Source organism: Tachysurus fulvidraco, chromosome 5 (genome assembly GCF_022655615.1).
Source record: "Tachysurus fulvidraco isolate hzauxx_2018 chromosome 5, HZAU_PFXX_2.0, whole genome shotgun sequence".
NCBI lineage: Eukaryota > Metazoa > Chordata > Actinopteri > Siluriformes > Bagridae > Tachysurus > Tachysurus fulvidraco.
The window spans coordinates 26,911,174-26,937,868 of record NC_062522.1 but is presented as its reverse complement, the minus strand read 5'-3'; the positions used below and the strand labels follow the sequence as shown (position 1 = coordinate 26,937,868).

At 37.8% G+C, this 26,695-nt stretch overlaps 2 protein-coding genes across 3 annotated transcripts in view; both read left to right on the top strand.

Moving 5' to 3' along the window:
• Positions 1-1,231: 1,231 nt before the first annotated feature.
• Positions 1,232-4,300, top strand: dph3 (diphthamide biosynthesis 3). The gene is made up of 3 exons (XM_027133346.2): positions 1,232-1,461; positions 2,685-2,759; positions 4,031-4,300. Exons 1-3 carry the CDS (start codon positions 1,354-1,356, stop codon positions 4,103-4,105), a joined length of 258 nt encoding a protein of 85 aa, XP_026989147.1. The 5' UTR covers positions 1,232-1,353; the 3' UTR covers positions 4,106-4,300.
• A 1,884-nt stretch (positions 4,301-6,184) lies between these two features.
• The window catches only part of nck2b (NCK adaptor protein 2b), a 36,514-nt gene continuing 16,003 nt past the window's right edge, over positions 6,185-26,695 (top strand). The window contains exon 1 of one of the 2 annotated variants that reach the window (XM_027133668.2): positions 6,185-6,405. The gene's annotated coding sequence lies outside the window, so the exon portion shown is untranslated. Of the gene's footprint in view, positions 6,406-23,282; positions 23,308-26,695 lie in introns of those variants that run through there. The other variant, XM_027133670.2, reaches the window with a different exon arrangement.

Sequence of the window (26,695 nt, the reverse complement as noted above, 5' to 3'; positions counted from 1 at the left end):
CAGTAAGATTAAAAAAATAACATCTTTACAGTCTTTGTTCTGAGCAAAACAACATGCTGTAGGTTTCCAAATGAGTCAGTTAACTGGTTAATCAGGTCAATTAATCAAATAATTAATTATAAAACACTTATTAAACTTTTTATTATCACAATGATCATAAATGTCAGATGAGCAGGGGTGAATTCTCCTACCTTGTGTCCAGGTTTGCCTCCAGATCTACTGCTCCAGGTTAATTGAGATGAATGAATGAATGAATGAATGAATGAATGAATGAATGAATGAATTTTAATACTTCAACTAAAATATAAAGACCTAATTAATCTTAAAACATTCTTGACCAAATAGTAAGCCCCACTGCAATTATATTATCTCTTTCTAAAATACAGTAGCACATACAAATGAGCCAAACATATTATATTCAGTATTGTTAATTGTTTATGTGCATATGTGAAAAATGCAGACACTGTTCTGCATTAAACAAACAAACAAATAAACAAGCAAACAAACATTAACTCATATTGTGGATAGTTAATTGCATGTTTTCTTAGATTCTTACTGTAAATAGTGATTCTTTAATTTATTTTCTTCTTCTTCATATTATTATTATTATTATTATTATTATTATTATTATTATTATTATAAATGTACATAATAATATAATAAATGCATAATAATAATAATGATAATAATAATTACTATTATTATTATCATTATTATTATTATTAGTAGTAGTAGTAGTAGTAGTAGTAGTATAAAAAAATAATAAAACATAATTTAATATTTTAATATTTTAAGTCACACAGCTAATTCAATGCTAAGTTGTAAACCTCACAGTTCTGGACCAGCTTTGTTATATATTTTAGTACGTTATACCAGCTGTTCTCAGGGTTTTGCACTCCTCTGACCCTGTTACTGCAAATTTATTTAAGAAAAAATAATTTAAATAGTTAAATAATACATTAGAGCCATAGAGCTTTCCGAGTCCACGTTGGTGATTCGATCCCAAAATATAATAATAATAATAATAATAATAATAATAATAATAATAATAATAATAATAATAATAAATAATAAATAATAATAATAATTAATAATTAATAAATAAATAAATAAATGTGATATTTGCTGTGATTTCCACCACTGTAGGAAATGTTAAAAATATCACAGACCCCAGAACCACCAACATTGTTGATTTGTTATTAGCAAACATTAGCCTCTAGCGGCCGAATACAGCAGCGCTTAGCGACAAATGCTCTTACGTCATATGTCTGCGACATTTAGTGCCGAAGCCGCGTGATACACAAGCCTCTTGAGTAGTAAGACATTTTTAAGCCGTAAGAACTAGACTTTAAAATGTCGGTGTTTCACGACGAAGTCGAAATCGAAGACTTCGAATACGACGAAGAAACAGAAACGTATTACTTCCCGTGTCCCTGTGGAGACCGATTTGCTATCACGAAGGTAAGGCATGATGAAGATTAATAACACTATCACTAGTATTCCCTTCAGTTTACTCCCAGATGCTGTCTTAACTACTTTAGCGCTAAAGATTCTCTTAAATTCCTCATGTGTTTATTAAAGAACATGTTGTCCTTCCGGTTGGTACAAGTATAAACAGGAAGATTGATTGATTGATTATATGCCCAAAAGATTGTGGACACCTGACGATCACACATCGATAGTGGATCTTCCCAAACTGTTTAGATGTTCCCTTCTCTGTAACTAAGGGACCAATACATGCTCCAGCATGACACTGTCCTTATACACAAAGAGAGGTCCATGAAGACATGTTTTCAAGGTTGGAGTAGTAGAGTCTCCTTCACAGAGCCCTGGCTTCCACCCCACTATACACCTTTGTATTGGACGAACTGGAATGCTGGCTGTTAAAGTAATTTATGTCTCACGTGGGCCAAGTGTCTCACGTGAGATCCCTAAATCCTAATGCTCTTATGGTCAAATCCCCTCAGCCACATTCCAAAATCAGGTGAAACGCTTAATATAACAGCGAATCAGGTTTATTGGCCATGCGTGTTGACACGCACAAGGAATTTGGTTCCAGCTGTTTGTGACTCTCAAAAGTACAGACATAAATAACACTCTACTATACAAGACAAGATAATACAGACTATACAAGACAATGCAGATGTGATACAATAGACAGTATGAGTATTAAATATGAATACAGAATATATGACTGATCAGTGACAGTTATGTACATAAAGTGTGAGAAGTACATGTTAGTGCAAATAACAGTATTGTGTAATATTATGCTTTTGTACAATATGCAGCAGCAGTAGTGTGTAACATATGATAATGTGATGACTGACAGTTCTGATAATGCAGTACTTGTAGATGTAAAGCAGGGAATATAATTATGGTGAGTTGTTAATCACGGTGATTGCCTGGGGAAAGAAACTGTTCCTGTGTCTGGCAGTTTTGGTAAGTATAAATGAGGGACTAAAAATGAATTGGGATGTTCAACAAGCTCGGTTCAACAATACGGGTGTGATGGGCACTGTGTCAGACATTCACAAACATTTAGTCATATATAGTGTAGACTGAGCAATAGACCACTTATCGATTTTGGGCATTGGTATTCTCTTGAATCTTCAATATGCTATATCTACCAGATGCTTTTTCACAAGTAACTAAAGAATTTTATAAAGAAATAAATCATTTTACAGGAGGATTTGGAGAATGGTGAGGAGGTGGCCACCTGTCCAAGCTGCTCGCTGATTGTTAAAGTAATTTATGACAAGGCAAGTAGTTCTGAGTGTTTTATTGTTTCTGGCTGTCTCAAATTGACATTTTATAATGGTTAGTACACTTTTTCTATATAGATTATATAATAATAAATCTCAAAGTGAACATTTCCACGGTTGTTTCCTAGGGCTAGTTTATTTATCATCATTAACACATGGGCTAAATGATGGAAATTGTATATAACAGGCTGGTGAGCAAGTATAGTTCATCAACCAGAAAATAATTCTTCCACCTTGAATGAACTTGCATAGCAACTGTCTCAATCAAGACATCTTCCGATTTTTTAGCAGTATAATTTGCTAACCTTTTTCTGACACTTCAAACATCTTCATATTAACATTGACAATCATTTTGTGGACTTAGTATTAAATATCAGTTTTCAAAATGAACGTTCGCCAGGTGAATCGATGGGAACGCAGTTCTAAATCCCCTCTGTTGTAGATTCACTAGCGCCCGTACCATAGAGAGCAGCTGCTCCTCCATCTAAGAGTTCCAAAAAAAATGTACGGGTTTGTGAAAAAGTGTCTGGAGTGAACTGCCCGATGTTAAGCAGTTCTTCTCTGGTGTAAGTTCTCAGATTTTTACAATACTGCACTAGGGGAGTTCATAGACTGGTTAATTGTTTAGCAGATGAATAGCCTGTGGGAAGAAACTGTACTTCTGCCTGGATGTCCTGGTGCTTAGTGCTCTGTAGCTCTGGACAAAGGGCAAATATTTACCTTTCCATATAGTGGGCAGTGGTTGCCCAAGCGGTTAAGGCATTGCTTTGTTGATTGGAGTATTGGGGTTCAAGCCCCTGCACTGGCAAGCTGCCACTGTTGGGGCCCTTGAGCAAGGCCCTTAACCCTCTCTTTCAGGGATGCCATGTTTTGCCGACCTCCAAGTTGGGATAAGTAAAGAAAGAATTTTACTGTGCTGTAATGTATATGCGACAAATAAAGCAGGGTTAAGATCCTTGCTTTAGGGCCCAGGGGTGGCATTTGGTGGGATTTGAACACACAGCCAGCCTTACTGATAAGTAGGGCAACATCCTAACCACTGAGATTTCACTCCCCTATACGTAGTTTAAAAAGGGAGATGGCCGGGTATGTGGGGTCCAGATTGATTCTACCTAGTTTTACCTATTCATTCTAATTTTAACATAAAGTCTGTTTAGTATGTCAAAGAATCATCATTATTTCCCTCAAGAATTCATCTCATCTCCAATTCAGATAAATCCTTACAGTACTAAGGTCACAACTGATTAGAACTATTATTTCTTTTTCAGGATCAGTTCATGTGCGGGGAAGTCATCGATGCACTGCCTGCATCTGAAACAAAACTGGAGCTGGCCCAGAGATGACCGCTTAAGAGAGCTAAATTTATGCCTGGAGGTTGTTACTGTGTAATGAACATTGGACCTGAAACCATAAGATGATAAAGAATTGTAGAACCATCGTGGAAGGAAACAATCTTTTTCTTCTCATGGAACTTGAGACACTTGCAACAGCAGCATTTTGCACATGGACTATTAGTTTTAATAAATGATATAAACATATTTATTTTAATACTATATGGTGCTTTCTTGTCTGAGTTATGTTCAAACTCTGGATCCTTTGAATATTGTTGTGTGGTATGTAGACAGCAGGGGGTGCTGCAAGTTTATGGGACAAAATTCAAATGGATTATGGATTGGTTGACAAATGTTTATTGACATTTGGATTATCCAAATTGAAACAGGTTTGGGAGGTAATGATGGGTGTGGGTGGGACAAACAAACATGTTTATCATGGGATAGTGAGGAATATAACACCTCAAACATTAAGCAAAGGGAAGAGTTTTGAAATACATATGAGAATCCATTATAAATATAGTGAAAATGAAAATAATCTGGATATTAAAAGGGATCTGATTGCATTGCCACTTGATTATTAAGTGAATGATTATTTAACAAGTTGCATCAGTATGCATTTTGAGATTAGATACAGTGGAACAGTGTGTAGTATTGACACTTTAGAGAGTCCTCACACGGTTGATGGTTCAATCCAAAGCTGAGGTTACAGTATGTGTGTGGTGAGAGAAAGAAAGAGAGTGATTGATTGATTGATTGATTGATTGATTGATTGATTGATTGATAAATGTCCATTTGGGTGTGTGCATGGTGCCCTGAAGTGTTCCTGCCATACTCAGGATTTACCATACACCTGAGCAGGATAATGTGAGAGCTCTGTTTATCTGTGGGCTACATTCCCCAGCAGTGGGTCTCTCACAGTCTTCAAACCTTTAAGTAGTTTGGCATAGAACTGAGGTTGCTTCTACGTATTTATCTATATCTATATATTTTTTGCCACAATACTGTGTTGACATAGTTTGGAGAAGATACGCTTATAAGTTGTCAGTGGTGGGAGAGCTGTGTTTGAATGTGTGAGGTTCCTTTACAGGTAGAAGTAGATGTACCAAAACCAAACCGTCCATCAATCTTGTTTACAACTTATCCCACACTGAGATGTGGGAAACCTAATGGCGCTACTACTACTTTAAATTACAAGGGTTAATTAAAGTTTAATAGATATGATCAACAAATTGCCGAAAGTCTGGTAAATATGACCAACTTGTCCTATCCCTCTTGCAGTCAGAGTTGGTCTATTTTTATGACAAGGGTTTAACACTTAGTTAGCATTGGCTGTGGGGATGACAGCTAGGTTTGATCTAAATATTATTCTAAACTGACTCGCATTCAAATCACAACATAATCAGACTAAATGCATATAAATGATGCATCACAACAGCAGGTTGTATTATGGTTGCTCTTTCATAATTCAGGGATTCGTAAGCTGCATTCATATTCATAAATCAAAGCATTATTAGTGCATCTGGCTGTGTAATAGAAGCTCCCAGTCTCCTTGATGCAGCTCTGAATAATGATGCTAATGGTGCTAAGAGATTCAAAATGTCTTGCCATAATTATCACTTAACAGGATGGGCAGATTTCTGGAGATCCCTTATTAGAATGTTATCCGGTGGTAATATAAGAAAAAAAATCTGTTTTAACACAATTGAAAAATCTTATACAAAGCTCAGTCATTTTACTGCTCAGAACTGTTTACATAGATTGGAATGTAATCTATCTTTCTGTCTATCTGTCTGTCTGTCTTTGTCTATCTATCTATCTGTCTTTCAGTCAGTCATTCTGTCTGTCTGTCTGTCTTTCAGTCAGTCTCAGTGTCACCTAGTGATAAAGTGAGGACGGTAATGATTTATTAAAATTAGCTTTAAGTCCAACTTTAGCTATGATTATTTAAAGACATTTCTGATATCAAGCAATGCACACAGCCAAGCACTTGCCGTATATAAAATACTACACGTTCATTAAAAGTCGCTTTTCGTGGTTTGTGTTTTGATGCTTGAACATTGCGCGTGACGGTCCTGTCCGGGCGGCGATGACGTCACGCCGCAGCCCTCGGCGAAGGAGCAGCAGCAGAAGAAACAGCAGATGAGGTTTAGAGGACGGAACGTGTCCCGGGAGGCCTGCGGATAACACCGGGAACACAAGCGCCACGTATTCTCACAATAAAACTCTCGCATGTTGAGGATCCGCAGCAGAGCAGGAACTTCACAGCCGCTGAATATTCGCTGTCGCTCGAAAGCCGCTCGAGCTTAAAGGTGAGACTGACGTTAGCTAATAGCAGCGAGCTGGAAAGTTGTCCTGCGGCTGCTCTGTGCGTGTGCGCGAGCGCGCCAGCTTTAATACGAGGTGCATTGGCGGGACAGTGGACGGGATTTAAAGTGCGATCTGTGTCGAACGCAAATAAAATCTACAAAGTTTTATCTCACGCAAGCGAGATTGACATACGTTGTTTATTCGCTTTGCCGGCTGTATATTGATCAGATAAAAGGGAACGGCTTTGTGTAGCCTCGCGCGCGCGGTAGCTAACGTTAGTAGCTACAGCAGTACAATAGCAGATCGACGCTGCGGGGCTGTTTGTAACTAAACAATCGTCTGCCGTCCTAATTATCGATTTTTATAACGAATATTAAACCCGTTGAGCGGATTGTAACACGAAGCACCTTTTCTAGTTGTAGGGTTTTTGTGCTTTTCACGTATAAGATCGCAGCATCTTTATAAGGCGATTTAAGACGCTTTATTTCTGTTAATACTAAAAGTTTTGACACAGTTCAGAAAAACTACGCTTGTATGTCGTCAATGGCGGGACAGCCGGGGTTTAACGTGTACGGTTTGTGTGAAAGACCGTCGGTTATTTACCTTTCGCTCTGTGACCGTTCGGTACAAGCAAGAAACCGGGATGAATTTGTGCGCGTGCGACTGTAGGGGCAGTCAGGTGAAACGTGGTGGAAACAGACTCCAGACTCCTCAGTGACTAGTGGACTTGATGGTTCTTAAGGGCACCAGATAGGTGTGAGGTTTCTTTTACAGATAGAATTATGAGATGCGTAAATCTCTTATCCGACCCAGAGTTGTGGGGAACCTGGATCCTGTCCCAGGTGATTAAAGGGTACGAGGCAGAGGACACCCTGAACAGGGTGTTAACCCGTCACAGGGCACAATCTCACACATATCTACCATATCTACCCAGATGAAACCCTTGAGGCACTGGGAGACTCTGAACTCCTTGCAGAGTCAGGAGTCGTACCCCATACCTGGTAGCGAGGGGCAAACGTATTAACTACTAAGCTGCTGTTTACCTATATCACAGCTTTTATTTATTTTTTTAATTTGATGTCACACACAAGACATGTTCAGTTGCGTTATATCATTACATATATATAACATATATATAACAGAAATGATACAGCTTTTTATGTTATAGAGCCACTTAAGGCATTTCTCTCCTAAATACCATCTTGTTTTGGAAAGTTTACTGTCTGTTACAAAGCTCTGAAACTGCATGCCAAAAATATTAAAGATCTCCTTACATGGTCTGTACTAACAATTATAAAATTAGATTTTTCTTTGTTAAATTTTGTTGCGTTTTTAACCTCCGATGATTGTATGTGAATGACTTGTTACTGTGTAAAACAATAACTGCTGTAAATTTAAATGCACCTCTTTCGGAGGCATTGCATGGGCCCTTAATTTGTCTTCCCTTAAAAGCAGAAGTAGTGTCCTGAAACTGGGAGTCAGTGTTTGATATGGAAGTGCAAAGACAGGTTTATGGGTAAGCATCCTGTGCAGAGGTGCACTAATGAACTGATGTTTATAACTTCAAATGCCTGATTGGTTAAAGGCAGAGAGATATGTCCTTTTGCGTAGTTTGTATAACGTGTGACCACTTTTCCATGGGTTAATAGAGCTTACTGCAAACATGACATTGCTATGGTACGGCTCCATAACGAAGACCTCTGAAAATAAGGCTGAAAAGAAACAGTGTATTGTAGCGTTTGATGCATTCATATCGAATAATTCATTCAGGCTGCATAATAAATTGAGCATTGTGTTTTAAAGTACAGATTATATTACATACACAAGGTGTAATTAACATTTAAATGTAATCAAGCTCACACACCATCCTATGAATTATTCTTTTTTTTTTTTTATCTTAAATCAGAATAGGCTCCCAGGGTTTAAAAAAAGACTTAAAAAAAAGAAGGAACCAAAAGGTCTGGTGTATCACTGTGGCTTACTGGTATGTGACGTTAATGGCCAGTAATCTGACCTTTCTGTTTGTAAGAAATAGATAAAAATGTAAAGAAATGTACACACGCATCATTTGCAGCGTTTCCTGGCCGATTCGATCCGGGATAAAAGAAAATATTTTGCTTAAATCTAATTTAAAATAGCGAGTGATTCAGCAAGGTAAGTGAAAAGGAAGGAAGTGAGTTACTATTTAAAATCATTTATTTGAAAAGTTTTTTAATAGGTAAGATGCTTCATGTGGCTTCAGACATCGATACAAGATACCGAGTTGATTCAGTTTCCTCTCAGCTTTCTACTTTCTAGAAGTGCTGGATTGGTGAACATCCATCCATACAATTTGATCAGGAATCACAATGGCAGGAAATATAACATGGGATTTTTAGTTTGGTTTTGCCCAGTGAGGGTTTAGTTTTTTGCCTTATGAAAGTGATACAGGGGATATAGATGCTTCTCCTGCAGCATTTCCACATGAGAGAAGAGAGAGATTGCAAACCACATGAGAGAAGAGAAAGATGAAAATCCTGCTGGTGTAGCTAGCTACCTGCTAGCCAGGACCTGACTCAGCGTTTTTGTTGAACTAGAGCTGGAGTGTGGAGGATGGTGAGGTGACAGAGACCCTTCAATGTGGTGGAAGTTATTGAAAGATTACTTACAAAAAAGAATTGCTTATTTTAATCAGGTTAACTCAATCTGAGATGACAAGGTTGGAAAATGTCTGTTTTGATTTCAGCTGATGTTGAGGTTACGTTTTACAAGCTCTTTAGTCAAGAAACCAACTAAATTACAGTGGAATTGATCGTATTGTACAAAATTGCCCTCAATGTGCACATTCTCATATTGTATCTGTATTCCCACTTTGTAGAAATCCATAGACCATGTGAATCCATTAGCTGGGGGTGTGGAGTGATGAGCTGCTCAGCATGTGTGGCTGATGCATCTTTTATTAACCATCTGGGGAAAATAGTGCCTCAATATTTAATCAGGCTAGAGTGCCTACTCAGTGCCAGGAAAAAAGAATGACTCTTACTAAAAATAGACACTACTGGAAGTTTCAGTTAGGGGACAAATTATAGGCCTATTAAAGTGAACTGAAAGCCACGTGTTGCTCCTCATTTATTTTAAAAGACAGTATTGTCGAAATAGCGGAAAGCCTCTGAATAAACAGTTCTCTGTTCAAAAAGATTCAGGGATGACGTGGAGTTCCCATGTGGGCAGGAACCAAATACCCTTTTCTTTATTTTACAAGGGTATTTAATCTGCTCTCATGGGAAAAATAAAGTACACCCTTCTTCATTTCAATGTATTTTACAGGGCATAAATCACAATTTTATGCAGTTCCCACCATTGTCAGTAAACATAACATCAGCTGATTGGATAACTGAATAAATGAGCAAGTGTACAGCTGTTCCTATTAAAGTGGGTGTGTATTTTTTTTTTTTAATTGGTGAAGGCTACACAATTGTTATTTAGGTCCTGATAAATGATGATGTTCTTTTGGCTGCTCCCTGTTTGGGGTCACCACAGCTGATTATCTGGTCGACATATTTGATCTGATAAATAAAAAAACGTTTAAATGAAGGAGGCACACCCCCCCCCCCCCCCCCCATAACTAGTCCTGGAAACAGGTCTCCTTTTATTTTGAATTAATAACTTAAAAATGTACAAATTGATAATACATAAAAATGCATGTTCTGGAGATTAAAAACAAAATGTATTTGCAGTAATGTATGCAAATGTATTTGATTCACATGTCTTGAGTCTACACTATTTGGGCATTTTATCAGGTACTTATTATTCATTTTGTATTAATATCCATTTTGTAGGTATATGTCTGTTCACTGTAGTCAATATTCTACTGTGCACAATTTGCCAGCTCTCTTCAACCCCATTCACCAGTGGAAAAGGACCACCACTGGCAATGCTATTTAGATGATGAACCATTCTTAGCACAGCGAAGGCCTCTGCTAGGTCAAAAGCAGTCCATCGACCAAAAATATCCAGCTGACAGCAATTCTGCGGGCACAAGTGGCACTGATGATAGGCTAGAGGACAATTAACACAAATGGTACATTAAAAGTATGAGCTACAAATAAGTTTAGTGCTATCCATCACACAAAAATGATCTATTCTGTGGTAGTCCTGGTGTTTCTGCCTATGCTTATATAATCAGTGTTCGTATACAGTATATAAAAAAACATGCCTGCCACTTTTATTAGGTGCTCTTTCATATTCATTCAATAATGTGGCAGCAACGTGAGTTCAGACTGGATGACTGGATGGGAGCTGACAGGATGGCTATGATAACTTAAACAACCATTTTAGTAAGAGCTAGTGAGGAGAAAAGCATCTCAGAACATAAAGCACCATAAGTTCCACTCTGGGGAGTTTAGGAAAGGTGGAGGCCAAAGTGGACACAGGCTTGCTGATATTCTGATTAAGGATTGAAAGTCAGCTGCAGATTTTCTTTTCTATTTTTAATTAGAGTTCAGTTGGAGATATTACCGTCCTACAAAATATCAGTTATTACATACTGCATAGTGTTGGCTATAAAGCACATGGTACACCTTTTTAGACACATCATCCTGAACCTACGGCCATTTATCTCCACCACTGGCAAGTGAATTCTAACATTCCTAAGGGATCTGAAACTCTGGCTCAGACGATCCAAAACTCCACCTCATACCAAATCCCAAATCAAAGGACCCAGGTATTGCTATTCTGTTTTGCTTTGTGGGTGATAAGTGTGGTGTGTAATGAACACACAGCATCAAGCCAACCTACTTTATTTGCTTGCTAATTGAAAGAGCTTTGCTGAGATTTATTACAGTTAAAGACTCACAGGGAGACACTGAGTGCTGCTGCCTCTTCAGGTGATGTGAGTGACAGAACCAAATTAAACCAATTATTCTGTGGGACTATGAGGGTGTTTGAAAAGGAATCACTTTGCAGATAAAAAGCATTAAGTTTCCCACAGCTTGGCAGTGGGAGTGTAAAGAAACCCTCAGATAGTATGGAACTGCAAGGCCAATTATTTTGTTTTTGCTGTAAATGACTGATATTCTAGATGTCACTAATAACTGAGACCATGGCCCTTTGGTGAGCATGGCCCTTTGGTATAGGAACAGTAAGTCATGAATGAAAACAGGGATTTTGGTTAGACTCTGTTAATGACGTTGTCAGTCATGTCCATGGTCCACTGATGTTTTCCCACTGAAAACCTTTTCCTTTGTTGAAGTCCTTTGTTTTGTTTTTGTCATTGTCTTGCTGCATGATGATGTTTATCCCAGTGGACTGGATGCCTTTCTCTGTAAATTGTCTCACAGAATGTGTCTCTGTAGACTTCTGAATTCATTTTGCTGTTACTTTCATGAGTTACATTATAATGATTAGTGATCCTTCTCCTGAAGAAGCCAAGTGATCCCTGAGACACTAAAACCACCATGCTTTTCCAGTTAGCTTGCATGTTGTGAATCATGAGCAGATCCTCTGGCCACACTTTGGCCTTCCCATCGTAAAGGTTCATCTTGGCTCTGTAGTTCAATTTCAATCCAATTCTCAATGCTGATGGGTTACATCTTGGGTTACCTCTATATTTTTGCTTTTTTGTGAACATTGGATTGTTCTCCCCTTCACCTTAACCTTTCTACTACAGAAGCTTGCTTCTGTACCATAGGCAGCTCTCTGGTATTCATGTTAGTTTATTCTTTAAACAATAAATGCAGGCGTTATAAGTGAAACCCAGGAATCAAACAAAGAGTAGAGACATTTAGAGCTATTAATTGCTTGAACAATCAGTTTCACAGGGCACACCTGAGTAGCAAGAAATTCCTGTGTAACATAATCTAGAGCAGATGTAACTATCAGGAAACGAAAGCTGAAATTCGGATCCATTTATCTTTTTTTAATCTCAAATCCAACTGTTAGCAGGGTATAACAAAATTAAATTAGCCTCGACGTTCCAATACTTCTGGATGAAAACTAAAAAAAAAGTTGTTTGCCCCGTTTTCCATTTTCCAACTGCTGCTACTCCACAATTGTGTATATGTTTACTAGAAACCTCTTTGTTCAGATTCCTCTATTTTTGCACTATGTAATGTACAGTATACACACTGTTCAACGCAATTTTGTGTATTTGTCCTGTAGTGTTTTGTACTTACACACGATTACATAAACATACTTTAAGTCCTTAGCTCTGTGTTGTTCTGTGTAGCACCAGGGTTCTGGAGGAGCGTTGTCTCATTTCACTGTGTACTGCGTCAGCTATATATGGTTGATATGACAATAAAAGCTTCTTACATTTACATTTACATTTACAGCATTTGGCAGACGCCCTTATCCAGAGCGACGTACATAAGTGCTTAAATCTTTAATATTGAATACATTAATGCTGGTTCACTAGGTTACAAACTTAAGATACCATGAGTTTAAAACATTTGTTCAAAGTTACAATGAAAAATTGTCAAAGTTTTTTTTTTTTTCTTTTTTTTTTTTTTTTAAATGCAAAAGATAAGGAAAGAAGTGCTAGTTGAAGTGTTTCCTGAATAAGTAGGTCTTCAATCGCCGCTTGAAAATAGCCAGTGACTCAGCTGTCCGGACCTCTGGGGAAGTTCATTCCACCACCTTGGTCCCAGAACAGAGAAGAGTCTTGTAGTATACTTGCCTCTTACTCTGAGAAATGGTGGAACCAGTCGAGCAGTGCTGGTAGATCGGAGGTTGCGGGGTGCAGTGCGAGGAATGATGAGGGCTTTGAGGTAAGAGGGAGCTAATCCATTTTTGGCTTTGTAGGCCAGCATCAGTGTTTTGAATCGGATGCGTGCAGCTACCGGAAGCCAGTGGAGGGATCGCAGCAGCGGGGTGGTATGCAAGAACTTTGGCAGGTTGAAAACAAGCCGGGCAGCTGCATTTTGGATCATTTGCAGAGAACGGATTGCGTTCATAGGTAGACCTGCCAGCAGTGCATTGCAGTAATCCAGTCTAGAAATGACAAGAGACTGAACAAGTACCTGAGCAGTCTGTGTGGATAAAAATGGCCGAATCCTTCTAATGTTGTAGAGAAGAAACCGACATGAGCGAGTCACGTTAGCAACATGAGAGGAAAAGGGCAGTTCATTGACCTGACTTGCAACAATATGACTCACAAAAGTCAGGATCATGTTCAGTTGTATGTTTGTGTTTAATTGGCTCCTTCAGATGGCTATTGGCTTCAGACGTTTGGAATTGGTCTCATTTTACACTAAAGTTTAAACTTCATTGTTGTTAAGTAGCCACGATGTCAATTTAAAAACAAATAGCAACCAAATTCCAGTTATTTACCATCAGTTTCAAAGCACCAGTTCAGGGATTACATCACAATTCTTATTTAGTTCACTAGTTCTTTGATTTGGAATCTGATTTAGATTTGTGTTAAAGTGAGACATGAGCTCTTTATCCCCTTTTCTTGTTGATTTGAATGGTATTTGGATATACGTGAGATGTGTTTTAACAGCCCTATTGTGCAGTGCTTCGTACAGAAATCTGTGGTGTCCGTTCTGTTTCACAGATCGGTCATGTGTAGCGCAAGCTTCTGTTAGCAGGTTGGTTGTCAGCTGTTATACGTGAGGCTGTATATACAGTAGTGCTCAAAAGTTTGCATACCTTGGGAGAATTTGCAAGATGTGTGCCTTTTTTTTTTTTAAAAGAAAACTCTAGTGAGAGGGCAAAACTTATTCATTTTATTTCTTATAGGACTGAAGTTAATATACAAGCATAACAGAATGGCACAATCGTCAAACAAAACATAACAAAAACGACAATCAGGAAATAATCATTGTTCTTACTATGGTGTATTGCCCTCTTTAGCATCAATGTTGGCATGCAGTCTTTAGAAATAATTGTGAATGAGGTCCTTAATTCTCTCAGGTGGTATAGCTGCTCATTCCTCTTGGCAAAATGACTCCAGTTCCTGTAATTTTTTGGTTGTCTTGTAAAAACTGCATGTTTGAGATCTCCCCAAAGTGACTGAAAGATATCCAGGTGAGGAGACTGTGATGGCCTCCAGAACCTTCAACTTTTTCTGCTGTAGCCACTCAAAGGTCAACTTTGCCTTGTGCTTTGGATCACTGTCATGATGGAACATCCAAGAGCGTCCCATGTGCAGCTTTCATACTGTAGAATGCAAATTTTCTGCCTGTATTTTCTGATAGCATGCTGTATTCATCTTGCCATCAATTTTTACTTCCCTGTGGCACCGGAGCTCACACAGCCCCAAAACTTGATATCCACCTCCATGGTGTACTTTTCACTGTAGGCCTTGTTGACTCCTCTCTAAACATAGTGTTTATTGGTTGTGACCTATAAAGTTGAGTTTTGGTCCCAAATGACTTCGCTCCAGAAGCTGTGAGGCTTGTCCAAGTGCTGTCTGGTGTACCGAAGGTGGGCCTTTTTGTGGCATGGGCACAGTAACAGCTTTCTCCTAACAACTCGTCCATACAGGTAATTTGTGTTTAACTACCTTCTTAAAAACAACACCAGCACTTTTATCCAAAGCAGCTTGTTTTTCTCTCAAAGTTGTTTGTAAAGTTTTTCTTTACATCCTGAACAATTCTTCTGGCAGTAGTGGGTGAAATCTTCCTTCGTCTACCTGACCGTTGCTTAGTATGAACAGAACTTCTTATTTTCTACGTCTTTATCAGAGTCAGGTAGAACAGTAGAACAGTACTGACTGGCATTTTCAAGTGTAGATATAAGAGATATAAAAAAAAAGATATAAAATCTTTTTTATATCCTTTTCCTACTTTATAAAGTTCAACTACCTTATTACACAGGTTCATTGCCAGTTCTTTTGTCTTCCCCATGCTGCTGTATCCAGCCAAGTCAGTGCATCACTTATGAGCTGAGAAACTCTTTTACTATTTGTGCACAGACATTAATTACTATTACAATGTCACAGGTGTGGAAACGTTTCTTTAATAACCTCTTTTCTGTAAACCCCTTTCTTCACTTTGTCAGACGTCCAGTTTGCATATCTATATATCTTCAGTTTACATGGCTACTGTGCATCATGATTTTCTTTTGGAGAAAAGGTCATCAGTTGTAACGAGTCACTTTGAATCAAGTTCACAAAGCCTCGGGTCTTACATTCTTTTTACGTCCCAGGGAACTTGCTGCATAGGTTTGTGCATGGAAGGTGTTTTCTAAAACCTCGTAATTCATGCAAAACTATCTGCAAAAAGAAGTAAATAGACAGTAGGTAAAATAAATTTCTTGCTGTAGAAGAAGCTAAAAAAGTGTGTTTTTTTTTTTTTTTTTTTTTTTTTTTTTTACAGTACTTAAGTCCATATTCAGGTTCTGAGTTGAACCATTTTATAGGTCAGATTTAACCCAAAATCAGAGTTAATTAAATCTTTATATCTAAATGTTTAGGCATGCTCATGCTTATGTTTTCCTCCTGAACAAAAGAACAGAACATAAATTCATATAAACAAATGACCGACAAATTTAATCACACTCTGAAAAGCAGCCAGCGAATAAACAGCCATGATGCTGATACTGATTTTGATGGAATCTTTCTGCTAGTTTAAATAATATGCTCGGATTTACATGCACTCCGACCAAACACAAGCTTCATCTCATCGATGCCAAAGATTAAATCGTCGAACAAGGAAACTGTTGGGAGAATTTGTGTGTGCGTGCTTGACAGACAGATTTGACTGATGCTGCTTTGATGAATAAGATCCTCTGTGATTGTATGTTGCTTAGTGACGAGCACGTTTTAGCGCACTAATGTCGTGATCGACTAAAAATACCTGTGCGACATGAAGAGAATGTACAACTGTGTGAGTAAAAGTTTTTGAAATTGTTCCAGTTACCTTTCAAGCTACTTTGGTTTCACTTGAAAGGCTTAAGTGGCACTTAACTACTAAGTTGTGTAATTAACTGGTGAGTTGATTCAGGTGTCTCTGAGCAGGGAAAAATCATCAAATTGCGCTTGAATTCGCTCTCTAAGACAGTAAATGATGACCCCTTTTATAGATCATTGTATTAGGAAAGTACAGACATGATTTTCTGGTTGAGATGCACTTATAGCTGTAGAGCTCTGAAATGGTTGTGTGATTTTCAGCAAGTGTGCCATGTTCTTGAGGAAATCCATATTGTATAATGCCTGTGAACTGTAAAGAGCCTCAAAAGACCAGAAATGTTTTTTTGGCTTGATTAAGAGTTTGCAGCTGGAGTGAACTGTATGTTGTACGATTTGACAGTTGTTACTCAGGGCACCATTTATGAATATCTACAGGTATTGTGAATGTTTACCTGATCCTGATGCATGAAGTCTGCTTTCTATCCTGGACAACACCCACCAGACTGTTGTCTCTGTCATGGTCTACTGCAAGACTGAGGTACTCTTTTGTCCCCCTGCCCTTTAGACTGTAGGTATGACAGGGTGCAAAAGTACAAACTAAGGAGTGACTCAGTATCTTAGTTACTCAGTATCATGACTTTACTTGCTTTTACTGGACATTAAAAAGAAAAGTTAGAAATTGTGCATATTTCTCTCCAGTGTTTACACAGAACTTGCTTGTATCTGCACTACCTACTTTCTGCTGTGTCTTCTAGACAACATAACTGCATAACATAGGTTTTAACTTACAGGGGTCGACGTTTTTTACACAGGTTACGTATTTCAGTAAAGTTATGGGAAATCCTCATACTCAGTGTGAAAATGAAGGTGTGTTATACCTAGCTGGAAAAGAAAAAGACGACATTTAACATAACCCACATAAACCGAAGTAATCATGCGAAAAAGTGTGATGTTTCTATTGCCATACATTTTAACAACTTTTATATTCACTCTCAAATTTGTACCCATGAGTATTAAAATTCATCCTATGAGTTTTAATTCTCAAATTTGTACCATGGGTATTAAAACTCATCCTATGAGGTGTTACGAGAACAAAAATCTTGTCGATCAGGAAACCGAAAGGAGGATGTACAGTATGCAGCGCTGATAAAGCTTAGATAAAATATTCCAGTCACACCCAGTCTCGGTTTGGTACATACTGATGTCTTCATTAACAAAACTCAAACGAAAGGTATCCAACTATTTTTAGAATTAAGGAAAAACACATGCCACTTTGGAGATGCAAAGTTTCCTACATCTTTTGTGCTACTGGCCACAGAGCCTGTAAGCAGGAGATCCAAGGAACCAGTTATCTTTGTTACAGTGACTAATGCACAGGAAAATAGCTTTCCATTTCACTTTGCTCATTTCTTTCTGAGGACTAATAATGTTAGTGTGGATCTTTTGAGTTGTACTAAGAATAATGCGTCTATTTTCATGTATTTTATTTTTACCGTCTGTTACAATTTATAATATACTGTATTAGCAGTTTCATCAATTCAAGTAGTTTTCCTCAAAAAAGCACTGTTTCTATCCACATGCTATCAGAATCCTGTAAAATGCTTGAAACACTAACTTACTCCCCACAACCCCCACTGACTGTTACACTGTTTGGCAAACAATTCACCTTAATTATTAACTCAGGGTTTATTTTGTGTGTGTGTGTGTGTGTGTGTGTGTGTGTGTGTGTGTGTGTGTGTGTGTGTGTGTGTGTGTGTGTGTGTGTGTGTGTGTGAAGAATCTCTTTGTACGGTCAAATCCACTTTGATTTCTGTGCAACTGACAATAATCATCTTGAATCCTGAAACAACTCCAAGTTGTATCGCAACTTTTGAATGAGGCTCTAAGAAAATCTAGCCAATAAATAAATCTGTGATTTTTTTTTATTTTTTATTTTATTTTATTTTTTTATTATAAAAGCTGCATTTTCAATTTAAGAATACAAACCTGTTTTTTGTGCAAGGACCAACCCACAGGGTACGAACGGTCTGAGATTCCTATCTTGTATTATGTTATCAATAGTGATCATAGTGAGGACTTTTGGTCATCTTCTACAATACAAAAATATGCAAATAAACACACATTCATCCTGTGAAGAGAACACAGTGATCATTTTTAAACATCCGTTTTTGCTGATTGCAGTCAGATTGGAATACAAAGTGTAGCTCCCAGCTCCAGTTTCTCCTTGATTCCTATCCCCAGACTCTGCCCTCACGTCACTCCTTCACTGGGTTTCTTGGCCATGATGGATGTTTTGTAAGCTCATTATTAGGAAAGTACTCAACCGCTGATGGATCACTCGGCGCACAACTGAGAAAACTCAAGTGTGAGGAGAAAAGAGACAAGAAGTGAATGGAACAAACAAGGAAACCAGAAGTGTATGTGTGTATGTAAGTGTGTAACCAGAATACTGCATGAATGTTAAAGTCTCAGTGCAGTTAATGAGTGACGCAATCGCTGCATATCTCATGCTGTGTCTCATGCTGTGTCCTTGTCTCTCTGTCTTTTTATCTCTTTCACAAATAGCATTTTACACCAAACACGACGTGTCTTGCCAACCACAAAAAATCTGACAGCAGCATTGCCAACCCTTTTCAGGGGAAAGTAGCTAAATAGACAAGAGAACTCAATAAGTCAGTGCAGTTGTTTGCTTATCAAAATGTGTTCTGTATGAGGAAAACAGTTGGAATTAAGTCCTCTCAGTTATAACTGTAATGTAGCCAAGAAACAAGTGTGTGGGAGACCTAAAATAGTGATCAGTGATTGCCCCTTTTCCACCGAGGCAGTTTGAGTGCTGGTTCGGAGCCAGAGCCTAACTTGGACCAGAGCCAGCACCAGTGCTAGCTCTAAACCAGCACCTGGTTCTTTTTGGTGGAAAAGGGGTAAAAGGGGACCTGTGATTGGTTGTTGACAACAGTTGTAATTAGTGTTGGTCGTTGGAAGCAATGGTGATCTGTGATTGGTTGGTTGTTGGGGACAGTGAGAACTAGTCAACAGGAACAGTGGAGATCAGAGATGGTTCTCTTGGATATTGGGTGAACAATGATACATTGTTGAAAAAATAGTGATCAGAGATTCGGTGTTGGAGACAATTTGACCAGTGTTTGAACCCTTTGATCTAATTGCTGGGAACAGTGTTGACCAGTGATTGGTTGTTGGGCACAGGGGTGATCAGTGATTGGTCACTGGGAACAACTGTCTATTTGATGTCTGCTAATAATAAAGCCAACAGTTTGTCTATCAATTTGTCACTCAATCTCAGATATCCTACATTAATTATTTAGAGAGTAACTGTGCCTTTAATGTGACACCATGTAGACGTAAATACGTGCAATAAGACGTAAAATTACTGTGGGTAAATAAATCAAAATGAATCTGAAACATTAATCTCTGCACTTTTATGTTTGTCATGCTGCCTTTTCCATTCACCAGAAGTAGGCGACTACGCACACTCTTTATTGAAGTGTTCAGAGAGAAAAGCAATTCAAGCTAGAAATATTATCGTAGCAATTTTGTAACATCGGTAGGTTTTTCCAAGCCACAACGTCCAGGGGGAGTGCAGTTGTTTGCTTCACTTTAAGTCCGGTTATGGATTAATCGCTGGCATAAAATCCACAGACAAGCTTGGGATCTCTTCTTAGAAGTTGCACCACGAGCTGATCTCTGATAGATATGACAGAACTGTGCCACTAGTCTACAAAGCTGGAAAACTACAAATCATCCTATGCATGAATTGTGACATACCCTTGATGCTTTGTCAGATGTTCCATGCTCCTTCAGGTGATGTTATGAGAACAGACACACACATGAGACTAACCTTGTACACACCAACCTTGTTCTTTCCCTATCTGAATGGAACACGCAATACTAGATGTTTCCGTGCAGCTAATACCTTAACTTCACCTGTGCTGAGAATTCTTTATTCCAAACAGACATTCATTATTGCAGTAACCTACATTTCAATGCCGCAGGGTTCAGTATAAGAAGATGCAGTTACTGTAATGATAAACATACGGTAGCCTCATAACTTTATTTGAACAGATATAGTTTTGGAAATGAAACCTAATGCACCTTTTTCTGTCAGATTTGTGTGTGTATATTTTTGCCTTGTTTAATGGTATAGCTTTGATTTGAATTTCAGATTCAAGGGAAAAGCCATCCTGAATATCTAGCGTGTCAATATTAATAATGCTATGTACAGTGTATTTTATACAGAGCTCCACTACTCTCCTGTTGGTTTACACTTTTTTTTTTTAATCAAAAATGATCTGGTTTAACTCAAATTCGTCACTTAATATAGTTCAACTATACTTAACTTAGTATAGGATTTCACAATATACTCCAGTAAATCCTGACAAGCCTGCTGGTTTATTTACTTCCTGACAAGTGGTAGTGAAATCCTGGAAAACCGCAAACCATTCTTTTTCTTGGGAACTATATTAGATTCCTAAATAATGTGAGTCTGCTAAATTCTCCTTATGAAATCTGTCTTCGTTTCTGTTTTGTCAAACTACAAAAAGTAAAAAACAAACAAACAAAAAGAAACACTTAGCTTGTAATGTTAGACAGGTAAATTTTGACCAAGAATAAAAACATAAATCAAAGCTACAGGCAAAGCAGATGGTGTGGATGTTGGAGGTGGTTAATGACTTTAACCAAGACTGACACTCACTCCTGAGGAACTTTTGATCAAAAATATGGAAATGAGCAGAGGCACAATGCTAGGAACAAGTAACCAGAGGGGACGATTTGGATTTCAAGTACTTAAACATCTGAATTAGACATTTTTGTTCTGTCTGGTCTGCCTGTTATTTCCTGCATGCAATAAGAATACATGAATGTGTAAGTTTAGATGGTAAGAGATGATGAGATTTTGTAAATTTTGGCTCTGAGACTCTGTAGGCCCCTTTGGTAATCAGGTAGGCTGTTTAGGAAGCTTTATTCTGAAAGCCTTTCCGCTGGATTTTCTCAGTTTAGGACAGAGGAACCACTTTGTAAGCATCTAATTGGCTGTTTGCCAACTGCATAATTAAGGGTTATGATGAACGTTAAGGAATGTATTCGGTTGTGAAGGTGTGAATCCACCGATGGATTATTTGTTTAAATCTTTCACTAAGTTGTGTCACTTTGGGTATCATAATGGCTAGTTTTACAGTTGGCTTCATTCTTTTATTTTTATATATATATATATATATATATATATATATATATATATATATATATATATATATATATATATATATATATATCCTAGACAGAAATAAAATAATAGCCTGGTATTGTTATAAATTATGTTCAGATAATCAGCACAGCCTTAACAAGATGTCTCACAGAAGACAGCTGATGGAGAAACACTGCATGGCATCATGTCATACACACTGGTGTTTGATGAATCGTGTGAAGTTTCTAATGCTGACATGATTATACTCTGGATTAAGTGAATAACACTATGGATTAGATAATGACCCAGTGGAGGCAATTAAATCTTTGTGTGTGTGTGTGTGTTCTTGGAGTTATTTATATCTGGAGTGAACAAAAGGGAAAAGATCACTTTTCTCTGACAGCTGTGTGTGAATCAGATGCTAAGCTCAGAGCACCAGGCTTCATTTTTTGCGCTTTCCTTTTTTGTTTGTTCACAAGACTCGCTTGAGCTATCTCCATCTGTTTCCCTCCTGATGATTTCTGTGTTCATTCATCTCTCTCGGTCTTATTCACTCTGTCAGCTGCCGCTCCATGAATTTTGGCTTCGATCAACATGACTGACGTTTCGTGCAGTTGCTACAAAGACGGTTGCTCCTGTGGTTCTAGCTTCTGAGAAACACAACATCTGAGGGGCGTGACAGTACAACTAGGGCTTCTGGGATTTGTGAGAGTGGGTTTAGGATGGCCGGATGAGCTAAACACAGAGGAGAATGTTTGGTCTCTAGTGTATAGTAAAGAAAGGCAGAGAAACTTTGAGAATTTTAGAGTATGAAATCTATTTCACAAAAAAATGGAGGGAAATATTCCCTCTGCTAACAATTTAGAGGGAATATAATCAACAGCAGAATATCATCCTTCTGCTAGCGAAGCTAACACTGTGAAGTAGTGATACAGTAAATGAAACCTGTTGTAGCTTGTGTTATTGTGTTAAAAATGTTCTTGATGCTTTACATTAGGTGACTAAACAGTAAGAGCTGTAATCTTATCACTGCGCCATCTATAACACTGTTGCAGTTTGTTTTATTAGTAGTTATGCTAATAACTTGGCAGCTTGCTTTAGCAAAGTGCCTCAGGTGCTAACACATACAAGTTGTAATGTTAATAATTGACTCATTTGTATTAGCAGAAACTACATTGAATGCTTGTATGTGTGAAGCTGCTACAGTGAAAATCTAACAAGCTTGAGGAAAAGATTTGACTCCTACCACACCATGTTAATAAAGCAGAACATATTTGGCAGTGGAAAGGTTTTAGCTTTAAGAGAGTTTCACTGGAGACATTTTTACTGTTTTTTTACTGTTTGATATACTGATTACATTATACACCAAGGTATGATGAGCTTTTCTGACAGATTGTAGCATTAACTGATCTTGTAGAAGCTCCACAATGGCAGTCAAGTTTGACATGTTATCTTTTGGCAAATCTTTAATACCAGTATACTATGAAAGCATTATCTAATTTTTTTAATTTGTCACAATTCCCCAAATCCTGGAACCATCCCCCTCACACACACACACCATGTAGAAATTAGGGATTTGTGTGTGCCATTGTTTTGAGGCTACAGATGGCACTGGCTGTTTTTATTTATTTTATTTTAAGCTGAGAAAATGTGTGAAATATTACAAGCTACAACATTTTCAGCAGGGAGAAAAATAGTTCATGAGTCAAGCTTCGTCCTTGTATGTTTCTCATTGCAGTTTGTGAATGCAGTCATGGTGAATCTGGAATGTTTATTTTTGTAGTTTTTTTTTTCTTAAAGTACCAGGTATAAAGAGACTGATGTTTACAGACAAGTGTTAGCCTGCCATGCATTCCACTTCGGAAAGTTCAGGTATGTGTGTGTGTGTGTGTGTGGGTGTGTGTGTGTGGGTGTGTGTGTGTGTGCTTTTTTTTGTTTGTTCTTTATCCTCTTATCATGTCTTGGAGTTGACTATAGGTGTAATCATTACTAGTTAGGGATCTCACTTGCTTTAATTGATTGTCTTGTCTTGAATATACGTAGTTTGGACAGGATTGTCCAGGATTGTTTTTGTTCTAACATAATATCTGTCAGTAAAGGAATAATGTTTTCTACAGTTTTCCAGTTCCACTAGGGATCGTTGGGTGCAATATTTTGCCAATTAACTATGGAATAAAAACACTGTCAATAATAGTCGTAGGTAATAGAAAGCATTTGTGTGTAAATTTTAATTTTGCGGAGTTGGATCCCAAAAGGTACGACTATGACATTTTTCACACACAACGCTTGTTTTCACAACGAAAACGGTGTGTGAATTTCGGAGCCAGTGGTTTAAAAGAGGGCGGGGCGCATGCACACTTCGTGGAATCGATTTATCTTCCCTCACCTGTGAATGCCTGTGAACGTGATGACGTATTTTTGACAGTTGTTTCGCAGACCGTTTTCGTGTGTGAAAAAGAGGTGTTGTGAAAACAAGCGTTGTGTGTGTAAACTGTCATAGTCGTACATTTTGGAGTTGTATTTGAAAAAACACGCAAAATCTCGTATCTGTAAACTGTCGTGGCCGTAGATTTGGGGATACAACTTCGCAAAATTAAAATTTACACACAAATGCTTTGAATTACATAGGATTATTATTGACAGTGTTTTTATTCCATAATTAACCAGCTCTAGAAACAATAAATTGAAGTAAACTTTTATCAGTCTCTCATTGTTTTGGAGAAAATTTCATCCACTGTTCTTTACAATGTTGTTTTGGTTCATTGATGCATGAGGGCATTTTTCTGTACACAGCTCTCTTAAGATCTCACCACAGCACCTCAATGAGGTTAAGACCTGGACTTTTGATTTGGCCTTCATATTTTTACTTCTTCAGACAATCACATGTTAACTTCCTAGTGTTTTTGGGATTGGTGTCCTGTGGGGATCATTGTTGTCTCAATGACTGTAAGATTCCCAGGCCATATGGATGCAAAATAAGCCTGAATCTACCACCATGTATGAGGTGTTTGGTATAAACCAAAAAAAAGTGTATCACAACAAACATGGCACTGTTGTTACCCAGGTCTAATTAGTCTAGAGGATATTGTTCCAGGGTTTTAGTGATTTGTTCAGATGCATTTCTGCAAACCTGAGTTACTCAATGCAGGGAAGATTAGCCGTCTTGAATGCTCTTCATTTGTACACTCACTCACTGTAGATTGGTTGTTTTTAGATGGCCTTATAACCCTGCACAGATTGATGAGCAGCAATCTTTGCTTCTCTGGGGTGATGTCATGGCTGATGTCCTTACTTGACATGATGTAAACACATACCTGAATGCTGCAGAACACTAAAAGCTCTGCTTTAATAGAGATCCTCATACTTTCTGCTCACTTATTTAATATTGTGCATTTAATCCACAACACTTGACTGCAAATTAAGCTATTATTTATTGTGGATTAGCATGAACTTTAGTTTTTCTCTATCTGATTTCTAAGTATGCTTTTTTTGAATGTTTTTTTTTTTATTATTATTATTATTATTTTTTTTTTAATTATTTATTTATTTATTTATTTATTTGTCATCAGAGATTATTTCTTGTTTCTAGAAGTTTCTGGGGATCACACAATAGATATTAAGGCCCTGATAAATAAAAACATAAAACTGAAGCAGGGTGTACTTTCTTTTTTCCAGTGACTGTTAAAATTTCAGGGTTTTGTGATGTAAAAAAAAATTATAAATCATGTTTTTCTGCTTTTATTTCATAAAGGAACCAACAAAGTTCAAATGGAAACTTTATTGTTATGTTACATGTGCTGTCTTACGGTAACGTGGAATTATAGCTATAAGATTTAATTCTGTTGCATCAGAATAAGCTTTCTACTATGTCCTTTCCAAACACATCTCAGCATCACAGGACTCAACACACTTGGGGGAGAACTAACTGCATCATAGGATATATACCTCAGTGGGCTAGCAGAAGAGGAAGCCAGTCCTTATGATATAAAAAACAGGACTCTTTTTGATAACTATAACAGCACTGGTATTAAATATTCTCTTGACTATTTCATACTCAAATTGTCTGTAGTGTTTTGGACCTGCTGTATGAAACAGGGGGGTGAAGAATCAAATATATTTAGAATTTGACAAACAACAGGCTTTGGCAAAGTCAATATGTCAGTTGTGTGACACTTCACTTGTTCCTTCACTTCTCCCTTCTTCCTCTGTCACTTTCTCAGTATCAGATGGTTCATTACTCTAACTTCCTGCGTGTTGCATCTATCTCCCCATGTTGCCCCCAATCTCCCTCCAAACCCCCCCCCCCCCCCTTATTTCTTTTTCTCACTCCCTCATCCTTGCCCTCTCACTCTCTTTGCCTTCGGGTTAAACCTTTCCCAGCAACTGGGTCACAAGGGGCTCGAGTCACATGGCTCAGTCTGGCTCTCAGTACTGAAAACTGACACCACTAATATTGAGACTGGGTCTGAACCTCGTTTGTCTCTCTGAAACCAAAACACGCACATACAAACACACATTCGTAAGGTACTCCTAAACTTAAGTGTTTACATTTTTATTTGGGTAACAGTTTGCAATAGGTGCATTTAAAACTCAGTACTTGTGTAAATGCAGTGTTACACAGGTCTGATCACATAACAGAGCCCCAAAACCTACAGGATTTGCTCAAAAACATGTCGAATTATGGTGATAAAATTGTGCTATAATGAATAATGAAATGATACTCATTATTACATAATATTCGGTCAGGGTTATCCACTGTAGAATAAAGCACTGAACAAATAACTACAAAACCCACACTACCTCTGACTAATGTTGGCTAGCAGACAGTAATCTAACTAAACTGCATTATGTTCACGGATGGACGAACTATGCTATTTTTAACAAGACTACAGGACCAGTTAGAGGACTAATTCAGTTTATTTGTATAGTGCTTTTAACAATTCACATTGTTACTATATATCTCTAACCATTTTCTTTAATGAGCAAGCCAGACGTGACTAATCACGACTAATTACTCCGCTAGTTTCAGTGGCCCAGTCACCTGATGACTAATGACTAGGCTAAAGAGTAGTAATGTCTGAGGAACCATGCTGGTATGTGATCCAGCACGACATTGTATTTACACCACACTGATTTTTCTGACTATAATAATTTTCACTTATCAATAAATGTTATGTCAGATTCATTGACAGCTTATAGCAGAATTTACTGTTGTGGAACGTATATGAAAAATTATGTTCCTGTTTTGAGCAAACAATAA